The sequence below is a fragment of the Pristiophorus japonicus genome, chromosome 10 (genome assembly GCF_044704955.1).
Source record: "Pristiophorus japonicus isolate sPriJap1 chromosome 10, sPriJap1.hap1, whole genome shotgun sequence".
NCBI classification, from domain to species: Eukaryota; Metazoa; Chordata; class Chondrichthyes; family Pristiophoridae; genus Pristiophorus; species Pristiophorus japonicus.
In genome coordinates, this window is record NC_091986.1 from 218,905,293 (window position 1) to 218,918,431 (window position 13,139).

The window sequence follows — 13,139 nt, forward strand, 5'->3', positions numbered from 1 at the left end:
CGGATTTACAGACAGACACTGCCCAAACAGATTACACAGCACAGAAACAGGCCATTCATAGAAACATAGAAAATAGGTGCAGGAGTAGGCCATTCGGCCCTTCGAGCCTGCACCACCATTCAATATGATCATGACTGATCATGCAACTTCAGTACCCCTTTCCTGCTTTCTCTCCATACCCCTTGATCCCTTTAGCTGTAAGGACCACATCTAACACCCTTTTGAATATATCTAATGAACTGGCCTCAACAACTTTCTGTGGTAGAGAATTCCACAGGTTAACAACTCTCTGAGTGAAGAAGTTTCTCTTCATCTCGGTCCTAAATGGCTTACCCTTTATCCTTAGACTGTGTTCCCTGGTTCTGGACTTCCCCAACATCGGGAACATTCTTCCTGCATCTAACCTGTCCAGTCCCATCAGAATTTTATATGTTTCTATGAGATCCCCTCTCATTCTTCAAAACTCCAGTGAATATAAGCCTAGTCGATCCAGTCTTTCTTCATATGTCAGTCCTGCCATCCCAGGAATCAGTCTGGTGAACCTTCGCTGCACTCCCTCAATTGGGCCCAAACAGTCCGTTTATCCAGCTTCCCCTTATCTCTTGATTTCCCTCGAGTCCAGAAATCTATCGATTTCTGTCTTGAATATACTCAACGACTGAGCCTCCACAGCCCTCTGGGGCAGAGAATTCCAAAGATTCACCACCCTCTGAGGGAAGAAATTCCTCCTCATCTCAGTCCTAAATGGTCGACCCCTTATCCTGAGACTGTGACCCCTGGTTCTAGACTCCCCAGCCCGGGGGGAACATCCTCCCTGCATCTACCCTATTGAGCCCTGTAAGAATGTTGTATGTTTCAAAAAGATCACCTCTCATTCTTCTAAACTCTCGTTTAGAGACCAGGGAATGAACACGGAATTTCCCAATCTACGCGGCTCAGCACAGAAACAGCCCATTGGGCCCCAGCGCTCCGTGCCGGGGTTTATGCTCCACACCAGCCTCCTCCCACCCATCTCACCCCATCACCATATCCTTCTATTCCCTTCTCCTTTCTCCCTCATGTGTTTATCCAGCTTCCCCTTAAATGCATCGATCCTATTCACCTCAACCCCTCCATGTGGCAGCGAGTTCCACATTCTCACCGCTCTCTGGGTAAAGAAGTTTCTCCTCAATTCCCCATTGGATTTATTAGTGACTGTCTTATATTGATGGCCCCATCAGTTTTCTGACAGCCCAACCCCGCTTCTCAAGACTCAATAAAACCCCGGCCAGTTGGGTTCGGGGGATCCACGATGGGGCAGGTGGTTGTGAGCCTGGTGGATGAACCGGTAATGTGTCGTGTGAAACCTTTTGCTAAGAAAACAACTGGTTCTCAATAGCAATGTGTTGCTACGGGTTCTTCAGCAAAGAACCCATGAAGCAAATACGTTACAGGTTACACAGGATATACGGCACAGAAACAGTCCATGCCCGTATTTTATGCTCCACTCGAGCCGCCTCCCGTCTTTCCTCCTCTAACTCTTATCAACATAACCCTCTATTCCCTTATCCCTCCTATGCTTGTCTCATCATCAAAGGCAGTCCCTCGGAATCGAGGAAGACTTGCTTCCACTCTTAGCATGAGTCCTTAGGTAGCTGAACAGTCCAATACAAGAGCGACAGTCCCAGTCACAGGTGGGACAGATAGTCGTTGAGGGAAGCGGTGGGTGGGACTGGTTTGCCGCACGCTCCCTCCGCTGTCCGCGCCCGACCTCGGCGACGAGACTCAAGGTGCCCAGCGCCACCCCCCCCACACCTTGTGGCACCCCCTCCACCCAGGGCGGTCCCGATGTTTGTCCAGCCTACCCCTGAAATGCATCGGTACCATTCACCTCAACCACTCCCCGCGGCAGCGAGTTCCACATTCTCACCGCTCTCTGGGTGAAGAACAAGCCCATCGGTGCGGCGTGTTGGGCAAGGAGAGGGTGCAGGCCGCGAGAGGGAGGGATCGGGCCTTGGCCAGTGGGTGGACGTACCATGGTGGTATTGTCCTCCGAAATCGAGCGTGGTGTGAAGGAGAACTTGGCAAACTCCGGATGGATCTCATCAATTGGCTGGATTCCATACTTCAACATCTTCATCACCTCGTCATCCGTCACCTGGGTTGAAGACAAGAGCCGTCAGCAATAGGAAAACTCACTCATACAAACTACAGCGCAGAAGGAGGCCATTCCGGCCCATCGTGTCCGCGCCAGCCGACAAAGAGCCGCACGGCCCTCGGTCAGCAGCCCTGAAGGTTACATATAAACCCATGAACAATGAACAATGGCGGACAGGTATAGAGCACCCGGCCCAACCAGTCCGCCTCACACAACTGCGACACCTCTTACAATGAAACATTCTACACTCCACCCCAACCGGAGCCATGCGATCTCCTGGGAGAGAGATAAACCCAGGCCAATTGGGCGAAAAAATCTGGGAAAATTCCTTTCCAGGCGATCGAAACTAGTCCAGGAGATCACCCTGGTCCAGCAAGACTATCCCCGATTGGAGGCCACGTACCTGGCCACCAAACCATGTCCCTCAATCCCTTCTATCGCCAAGAACAAACCACCTGGGCCTGCCTCTCAGCTTCCACCTTCCATCAACTGCAACTCATCCTAAACCCGGCTGCCCAGTGTCCTAACTCGCACCGAGTCCCACTCACCCATCACCCCCTGTGCTCACTGCCCCATGTCCTAACTCGCACCGAGTCCCGCTCACCCATCACCCCCTGTGCTCACTGCCCCGTGTCCTAACTCACACCAAGTCCCGCTCACCCATCACCCCCTGTGCTCACTGCCCCGTGTCCTAACTCACACCAAGTCCCGCTCACCCATCACCCCCTGTGCTCACTGCCCCGTGTCCTAACTCGCACCGAGTCCCGCTCACCCATCACCCCCTGTGCTCACTGCCCCGTGTCCTAACTCACACCAAGTCCCGCTCACCCATCACCCCCTGTGCTCACTGCTCCGTGTCCTAACTCACACCCAGTCCCGCTCACCCATCACCCCCTGTGCTTGCTGCCCCGTGTCCTAACTCACACCGAGTCCTGCTCACCCATTAACCCCTGTGCTCGCTGACCTACATTGGCTCCCGGTTAAGCAATGCCTTGATTTAAAATTCTCATCCTCGTTCTCAAATCCCTCCATGGCCCTCGCCCCTCCCTATCTCTGTAATCTCCTCCAGCCCCACAACCCCCCGAGATCTTTGCACTCCTCTAACTCTGCCCTCCTGACCATCCCTGATTATAATCGCTCCACCATCGGTGGCTGTGCCTTCAGCTGCCTGGGCCCCAAGCTCTGGAACTCCCTCCCTAAACCTCTCCACCTCTCTCTCCTTCTTTAAGATGCTCCTTAAAACCTACTTCTTTGATCAAGCTTTGTGTCATATCTCTTTATGTGGCTCGGTATCAAATTTTGTTTGATATTTGTTCCTGTGAGGTGCTTTGGGATTTTTAATTATATTAATTATATAAATACGAGTTATTGTTGTTGCTAAATATTGGCCAGGACAGCGGAGAGAACTCCACAGCTCTTCTTCAAAATAATGGCCATGGGATCTTTCACATCCACCCGAGAGAGCAGACGGGGTCTCAGTTTAATGTCTCGTCTGAAAGCCGGCCCCTCCGACAGTGCGGCGCTCCCTCAGTACTGCCCCTCCCATAGTGCGGCGCTCCCTCAGTACTGCCCCTCCGACAGTGCAGCGCTCCCTTTGTACTGCCCCTCCGACAGTGCGGCGCTCCCTCAGTACTGCCCCTCCGACAGTGCGGCGCTCCCTCAGTACTGCCCCTCCGACAGTGCGGCGCTCCCTCAGTACTGCCCCTCCGACAGTGCGGCGCTCCCTCAGTACTGCCCCTCCGACAGTGCGGCACTCCCTCAGCACTGGGAGTGTCAGCCTGGATTCTGTGCACAAGCGATGAATGCGCTGAGTTTGCCTCACCTTCATGTGGTACATCATCATCTCATTGGCCAGGTGGCTTCTGTACTGGGCTTCATGGACCTTCTTGTACAGTAACGACTGGGCGGTGGGGGACAGAGAAGTTGGGAGAGTCAACGTCACAATCGTTAATACCATCGAAATGCAACTATACACACAATTTATTGACTCGCTTATTCTACACCCTTCATTGCTAACCTTGCTGCGGTTATAGTTTCAGTAGCGTTCCCTAGCCAACCCCTAACCTCGCCCCTTCCAATGGCTGTGTGTGGAAATATCATACAGCTGCTGCAGAGGCCATTCGGCCCCTCGATCCTGTGCCGGCTCTTTCAAAGGGTTATCCAATTAGTCCATCTTTCCCCCGTTGCTTTATCCCCACAGCGCCGCACGTTTTTTTTCCGTTTCAAGTATCTTGTCCAATTCCCTTTTGTTATGTGGGTCTTGTGGTCTGGAGGAGTCCGTGTTCCATGTCTATTTGGAATGTGCGAGGTTGCAGCCCCTGTTGCATTATTTGAAGGGGCTGCTCCTCAAATTCTAGTTGCCCTTCAGTCCCACACTCCTGATCTTTGGGCACCCTGTGCGGAGGGGAGCGGGCAGGTCGGAAGGCCTCCTCGTGGTCCTGCTCCTGGGCACGGCCAAGGGGGCCATAAGCCGGTCCAGGCAGCGGACGGTCGAGGGGGTCGTTCAGCCCGACCGCCTGCCTCTCTTGCACGGCTACATCCGGGCCAGGGTGTCCCTGGAGATGGAGCACGCGGTGTCCACCGGTACGCTCGCGGCCTTCCGTGAGAGGTGGGCGCCGGAGGGACTGGAGTGCATCATCACGCCCGGCAACCAAATTCTAATTTGATTTAAGTTGTGGCAAAACGTTAATTGGTTTAATTGTCGGTTTTAGTGCCCCCCCCCGTTAATAAGGGGGGAACTTGATTTATGGGTTTTACGCCAAAATCGTTATAAGGTGGGCCTACGGCTAGTGAGGGTGGGGAGCACCCACATCGTAGGTGGTCCCTCGAAGTGAGGATGACTTGCTTCCACGCCGAAAAGGGATGAGTTCATAGGTGTTTCAATGAAGGACCTGATATTCCGGATCCCGAACTACATCCTGAAGGGTGGAAGATGCCTGTACGTGGATTTTTTTAACGTGGGGTGACCGTTGCACACCAGCCACCACACAGGCTTGACAGAGCTAGGTCTTGATCCAGTGGCAAGGGTTAACCAGGACGACTGGAGACCAGCTCTGCTGCATGGACCCAGTGCGCTCACATATCGCAGTGTGGGCTGGGCTGAGCTGCCCCTGGGCCCTGGTCTTTTCTGGGCCCCAGACTCACGCCTCTCCTGGGCCCCGATCACTTCCCTCTACAATCTCTCACCGCTCCTTCGCCCCTCCTGCTGTGCCTGCCCGCACTGCAATCAGCGACCTGGCTTCGCAGCCGTCGCCCTCCCACAGTGGCCCTCCCAGAGTACTTAAGGAAGTGACCCTAGAAATAGTGGATGCATTGGTGGTCATTTTCCATATCGCAGTGTGGGCTGGGCCCGTGCTGCCCCTGGGTCCTCGGCTCTCCTGGACCCCGAACTCACATACCCCAGTGGTGGAGACCGGGGCCACCTTGGTTCACGCGGTACTGAGGCACAGGGAGCCGAGGAGACCCCAGGTCTCGCGGTGGGCCCGTGGCGAGTTGGAGCTGCCGCCAATGGACGCAGGCTACCGTCTGGTGGCCAGGGCTTGCATCTGGAGTTGTGCGTCTCTGTGGACGTGAGGAGGGGAGGGGATCTGGGCTGTGAGGTGCCCGCACTCTCTGGGGCCCACACCTGAAGAACTGGGAGGGGTTGAGTGAGATGGCCGGGGGGCGGGGTCACAATCTTTGCACGGGTCCAGGGGAAAATGGGGGAATGATAGAGAAGGGGCAGGAGCAGGCACAGTGGCCATCGCTGGCACCTCCTATCAGGGGAGGCTTATATTATCAGCCTGGCATTGTGGGGTCTTCGGTAACATTGCTTGACCGAATGCATATGCACGATGCACACTCTCTGATAGACACAGGGCAGAGTGTCCCAGTGACAACATCGAAGCACTGACTACACTCGATCAGGCCACATTGTCCGCATGCCCCGACACAAGGCTCCCAAAGCAAGCGCTCTACTCGGAACTGCTTCACGGCAAACGAGCCAAAGGTGGGCAGAGGAAACGTTACCAGGACACCCTCAAAGCCTCCCTGATAAAGTGCAACATCCCCACCGACACCTGGGAGTCCCTGGCCAAAGACCGGCCTAAGTGGAGGAAGTGCATCCGGGAGGGCGCTGAGCACCTCGAGTCTCGTCGCCGAGAGCATGCAGAAACCAAGCGCAGGCAGCGGAAGGAGCGTGCGGCAAACCAGACTCCCCACCCACCCTTTCCCTCAACCACTGTCTGTCCCACCTGTGACAGGGACTGTAATTCCCGTATTGGACTGTTCAGTCACCTGAGAACTCATTTTAAGAGTGGAAGCAAGTCTTCCTCGACTCCGAGGGACTGACTATGATGACGATGATGATGTATGATCAACGCTGGGCAGAGTGTCCCACCTGCTCCACACGTGGAAGGTTCCGAATGACCCCAATTGTGGCCACAAGTCCCAGACCATAGAACTGGTCACATCGGCCTGCCCGCTGAGATCTGTTGCGGGAGTCACCTCATTACCAGCGGGCATAGATTGAAAGTCATTGGGAGGGGTTTTGGAGGGGATTTGAGGGTAATTTTCTTCACCCAGAGGGAGGTGGGGGTCTGGAACTCACTGCCTGAAAGGGTGGTAGAGGCAGAAACCCTCACCACATTTAAAAAGTACTTGGCTGTGCACTTGAAGTGCTGTAACCTGCAGGGCTACGGGCCGAGAGCTGGAAAGTGGGATTCGGCTGGGTAGCTCTTGGTCGGCCAGCGCGGACACGATGGGCCGAATGGCCTCCTCCCGTGCTGTAAATGTCCATGGTTCTCTTATGATTAGCCCACTCGACATCTCAGGAGGCTGTCGTATGGAGAGGCAAACTAGACATCCCATTATAAGCTTTACCCAGCATAAGAAATTAGTATCAGTACCGCACTGCCCCCAGTCTCACACGCCCCTCCTCCAGTCCCACTCTCCCCCAGTCCATACCCCTCCCCCAGTCCCACACGCCCCTCCTCCAGTCCCACTCTCCCCCAGTCCATCCCCCTCCCCCAGTCCCCCAGTCCCAGACGCCCCTCCCCCAGTCCATCCCCCTCCCCCAGTCCATCCCCCTCCCCCAGTCCCACACGCCCCTCCTCCAGTCCCACTCTCCCCCAGTCCCACATCCCCCTCCCCCAGTCCCACACGCCCCTCCTCCAGTCCCACTCTCCTCCAGTCCATCCCCCTCCCCCAGTCCATCCCCCTCCCCCAGTCCCACATCCCCCTCCCCCAGTCCCACACGCCCCTCCTCCAGTTCCACTCTCCCTCAGTCCATACCCCTCCCCCAGTCCCAGACGCCCCTCCCCCAGTCCATCCTCCTCCACCAGTCCAACACGCACCTCCCCCATTCCGAAGTCCCACACGTCCCTCCCCAGTCCATCCCCCTCCCCCAGTCCCACTTGCCCCTCCCCCATCCCACACTCCCCTGCCCCAATCCCACACTCCCCTGCCCCAGTCCCACATGCTCCTCCCTCAGTCCCACATGCCCCTCCCCCAGTCCCACATGCCCCTCCCCCAGTCCCACATCCCCTCCCCCAGTCCCACATCCCCCTCCCCCAGTCCCACATCCCCTCCCCCAGTCCCACATGCCCCTCCCCCAGTCCCACACTCCCCTCCCCCAGTCCCACATCCTGCTATATTCCCTTCCGATCTCACGTGTCTAAATCTGCGACTGACCATCGAGATGCCGGTGGAGGGGTTATTTTGGGAAGAGTTGGGATGTCTCTGGCAGGATTGCTGCCACTCCCGGTACTCACGTGGGAAATGCTGATCCCGCAGTAGATGGAGAAGGCAAGGGCCAAGTCTTCGTCGTACTTTGTGAACCACGGACCATTTATCTTGTTGCATAGCTCAGCCACCCCAACGATCTCTGTGGGTCAAGCAGAATGGAATCAGAGTCAGACCAACAGCAAAACCCACGACCGAGGGGAGGCCATTCTGCCCATCCAAGTTCATCCCTTTACTACACCAACGGCCTTAGTTCAGCGTCCAGCTACTGTGAAAGTTCCTGTTTTGTTTGCTAATGCTGTTCAGATAGCAACAGCAACAATCTTCATTTATATAGCGCCTTTATAAAGTATGAATCAGGATCAGGAATCGGCCATTCGGCCCCTCGAGCCTGCTCCACCATTCAATAAGATCATGGCTGATCAGCGACCTCAACTCCACCTTCCCGCCCGATCCCTCGATTCCCCTCGAGTCCAAAAATCAATCGATCTCAGCCTTGAATATACTCAACGACTGAGCCTTCACAGACCTCCGGGGCAGAGAATTACAAAGATTCACCACCCTCTGAGTAAAGAAATTCCTCCTCAGCTCAGTCCTAAATGGCCGACCCCTTATCCTGAGACTGTGACCCCTGGTTCTAGACTCCCCAGCCCGGGGGAAACATCCTCCCTGCATCTACCCTGTCAAGCCCCCTCAGAATCTGCTATGTTGAGGTCACTTCTCATTCTTCTAAACTCCAGAGAGTATCGGCCCAACCTGCTCAACCTCTCCTCATAAGACAACCCTCTCAGCCCAGGAATCAATCTAGTGAACCTTCGTTGCACCGCCTCCAAGGCAATTGTTTCCTTCCTTAGATAAGGAGACCCAAACTGTACGCAGTGCTCCAGGTGTGGTCTCACCAGGGCCCTGTACAATTGTAGCAAGATTTCCTTACTCTTATACTCCAACCCCCGCAATAAAGGCCAACATGCCATTTTCCTTCCTTATTGCTTCCGGATCCTCGACCAGGCCAACATCCCCAGCATCGAAGCACTGACCACACTCGACCAGCTCTGCTGGGCGGGCCACAATGTCCGCATGCCCGACACGAGACTCCCAAAGCAAGCGCTCTGCTCGGAACTCCTAAACGAGCCCCAGGTGGGCAGAGGAAACATTTCAAGGACATCCTCGAAGCCTCCCTGATAAAGTGCAACATCCCCACCGACACCTGGGAGTCCCTGGCCAAAGACCGCCCTAAGTGGAGGAAGAGCATCCGGGAGGGCGCTGAGCACCTCGAGTCTCGTCGCCGAGAGCTTACAGAAACATAGAAACATAGAAAATAGGTGCAGGAGCAGGCCATTCGGCCCTTCGAGCCTGCACCACCATTCAATAAGATCATGGCTGATCATGCAACTTCAGTACCCCATTCCTGCTTTCTCTTTATACCCCTTGATCCCTTTAGCCGTAAGGGCCGCATCTAACGCCCTTTTGAATATATCTAACGAACTGGCATCAACAACTCTCTGCGGTAGAGAATTCCACAGGTTCACCACTCTCTGGGTGAAGAAGTTTCTCCTCATCGTCGTCGTAGAGGAGTGGGAGGTCGGAGGGCGGCCTATAAAAGGCCCATCAGTCGGAGCGTTGTGAGCTCTGTCATGTATCTCACACTACTGTACATAACTGTATCTTACAATGCTATACATGACGGTAACTAGAGATGACCTGTAACCACTAGCTTACCTTACCACCAGGGGTGCACTTGCAGGAGACACTGGATACCTGTCCCAGACAGGTATATAAGGACAGGTCTCAGGCAAGTGTGGCATTCGAGAGCTGTATAATAAAGGTGCATGTCCTGAGTGACCTTGACGTCAGCATGTGCCTCGTGTGAGTCTGTACTGCAGGGACAGGACTTTACATTGGCGACGAGTTACGGGATCACAGAATCCACAGAATGGTGACCAACGGCTCAGATGAAAAATACAATGCTGGAGATAATTGGGAGGACTTTATAGAAAGGCTCCAGCAAAGCTTTTTTAACCAAAGACTGGTTAGGCGACGATAAGGCCGACAAGAGAAGAGCCCATCTCTTGACCAGCTGTGGCTCGAAAACATACGCTTTAATGAAGGACCTGCTGGCACCCGAGAAACCAGCAAGCAAGTCATTTGAAGAGTTGAGCACACTGGTGGGAGACCACCTGAAGCCAGCGAGCAGCCTACACATGGCCAGACACAGGTTCTACAACTGCAGACGCTGTGTGGGCCAGAGCATACCCAACTTCGTGGCGGAACTTCGGAGGTTGGCTAGTTTATGTGGGTTTTCTCGATGAACGAAGGAGAGAAGTACTGAGAGACTTTTTTATTGAAGGAATAGGCCACGCAGGCATATTCTGAAAGCTCATAGGGATCAAGAAATTGACCCTAGAGGCAGCAGCACTGGTTGCACAGACATTCTTGGCAGGAGAAGAGAAACGAGGTTGATCTACACTGCGGGTACGACAACTAACGAAATATCAGAACAAGGGGTTCACAGCATGAAACAAGCTGCTACCCCCACACACAGACAAAGGCAGGGGAGCAGGCCCTCAACAGCAGGCAGTGGCGCCAGAAGCCATCAAGGGCAACATGAACGGCCGTTCACACCTCATCAACCCACAATGCAAGAAATCAACTACAAACTGAGAGAAGCTCAAGAGAGATCAGCCAGACACAGCTCATCCTTCGGAAACAATGGAAGCGGTCTGTGCTGGAGATGTGGGAGAAGGCACTCATCAAGTGGGTGTCGATCTCAGCATGCTGTTTGCAGAATCTGCAACTATACAGGGCAACCAACTGGCCCGCATGTGCAGAAAAATGGTAGCTCGGCTGGTATACGAATCGGATGGGTCAGAAAGCGGATCAGACGACGGTGGGGACAGTGCCCGGGACACCGAGGTACAGCAGGTCAACACGATCACTGGACACTGTTCTTACAACAAGACGCCTCCAATAATGATGAGGATCCTACTCAATGGGATACCCGTCAACATGGATCTGGATCTGGGAGCGAGTCAATCTCTCATGAGCGCTCAACAATTTAAACAGCCGTGGCCGCACAAAAGCAACAGACCAAAACCCACAAGGGTCGACACCAAACTAAGGACCTATACCAAAGAAATCGCCCCACTCCTTGGCAGAGCCATGCTCTCAGTCACACACAAAGGGACAGTGAACCGACTTCCCCTGTGGATTGTCCCCGGAGATCTCCCAGCACTGCTGGGGAGAAGCTGGCTGGCAAAACTAAACTGGAAATGGGATGATGTTCACGCCATGTCGTCAGAGGAACGGACCTCCTGCTCAACAGTTCTAAGTCGATTTGAACATCTCTTTCAGCTAGGTGTGGGCACCTTAAAAGGGGCTAAAGTTAAAATCTACATCACACAGGATGCTAGACCGGTCCATCACAAGGCTAGAGCTGTGCCCTATGTGATGAGGGAAAAGATTGAACATGAACTGGACAGGCTTCTGCGGGAAGGTATTATCTCACCCGTGGAATTTAGCGACTGGACAAGTCCCATCATCCCAGTCATGAAGCCTGATGGATCCGTACGAATCTGTGGGGACTACAAATCTACCATAAACAGAGTCTCCCTACAGGACCACTACCCACTGCCCAGAGTGGAGGCTATTTGCCACATTGGCTGGAGGAAAACCTTTCTCGAAACTAGACCTCACAACTGCGTATATGACGCAAGAACTGACCGAAGAGTCTAAGCTACTCACCACCATCAACACACATCGAGGCCTTTTCATGTACAATCGATGCCCATTTGACATCAGGTCGGCAGCTGCTATATTCCAGCGCAACATGGAGAGTCTGCTCAAGTCCATCACGGAGACGGTTGTGTTTCAAGACGACATACCTTTCACAGGTAGGGACACCGACTCCCATCTCCACAATTTGGAGGAAGTACTAAAGCGGTTCGATCGGGTAGGCATAAGAGTTAAGAAATCCAAGTGTCTGTTTCTCGCGCCCGAGTTTGAATTTTTGGTCAGAACGATTACCACTGATGGAATCCGCCCAACAGAGTCCAAAACAGAAGCAATTCACCTGGCACCCAGGCCCCGGAATGTCTCAGAACTGCGCGCCTTTCTCGGGCTACTCAATTACTTTGGGAACTTTATGCAGAACTTAAGCACGCTGCTGGAGCCTCTCCATGTGCTACTAAGGAAGGGGTGCGATTGGTTTTGGGGGGGCGCCCAGGAACGCGCCTTCAATAAGGCACGTAACCTTCTGTGTTCCAACAGTGTTTTGGTTTTTTTTGACCCAGGTAAAAAGCTAGTTCTTACATGTGATGCGTCAGCGTACGGGGTCGGGTGCGTTTTACAACATGTCAATGGTGCGGGCAAATTACAACCCATAGCTTATGCCTCCAGGTCACTTTCGCGGGCAGAGCGCGGGTACGGAATGGTGGAGAAGGAGGCGCTTGCGTGCGTGTACGGTGTCAAAAAGATGCACAAATACCTTTTCGGGGCCAAGTTCGCGTTAGAAACCGACCACAAGCCCCTCACGTCTCTCCTATCCAAGAGCAAGGCAATAAACGGCAACGCTTTGGCGCGCATTCAACAGTGGGCACTCATGCTGGCGTCTTACGACTATACCATAAGGCACAGACCAGGCACAGACAACTGTGCCGACGCGCTCAGCAGGCTACCCCTGGCGACCACGGAGGGGTCTGACGAACAGGACTGTGAGATAGTCATGGCAATCAATGCCTTTGAGTCCACAGGTTCGCCTATGACGGCTCGCCAAATCAGAGCCTGGATGACCAGCGACCCCACATTATCCTTAGTCAAACGATGTGTCTTAACCGGTGACTGGGCAGAGGCTCGCGATGCCTGCCCCGAGGAATTAAAACCCTTTCACAGGTGCATGCATGAGCTATCACTACAAGCAGACTGCCTGATGTGGGGCAGCCGAGTAGTCATGCCTCTGCGAGGCAGAGAGGCATTTGTCCGGGAGCTCCACCGCGAGCACCCGGGGATCGTTCTCATGAAAGCCATAGCCAGATCCCACGTCTGGTGGCCTGGCATTAACGCGGACTTGGAGCTTTGCGTCCGAAGGTGCACCATTTGTGCCCAACTCAGTAATGCCCCCAGGGAGGCCCCCCTGAGCCCCTGGTCCTGGCCCACCAAACCGTGGTCGCGAGTGCATGTAGACTATGCGGGCCCATTCATGGGCAAAATGTTCCTCGTAGTTGTCGATGCATTTTCAAAGTGGATCGAATGCACCATTTTAAACTCGAGCACTACCTCCACCACT

General features: G+C 54.2%; 1 protein-coding gene across 1 annotated transcript in view; it reads right to left on the bottom strand.

Annotated features, from left to right (window-relative positions):
* LOC139274929 (cGMP-dependent 3',5'-cyclic phosphodiesterase) overlaps window positions 1-13,139 on the bottom strand; it is a 103,908-nt gene that overhangs the window by 67,254 nt on the left and 23,515 nt on the right. Inside the window, exons 3-5 of the mRNA XM_070891666.1 lie at window positions 7,888-8,000; window positions 3,960-4,037; window positions 2,015-2,137 (exon numbers count right to left, since the gene is read on the bottom strand). Coding sequence (XP_070747767.1) covers window positions 2,015-2,137; window positions 3,960-4,037; window positions 7,888-8,000 — 314 coding nt within the window. The remainder of the gene's footprint in view (window positions 1-2,014; window positions 2,138-3,959; window positions 4,038-7,887; window positions 8,001-13,139) is intronic.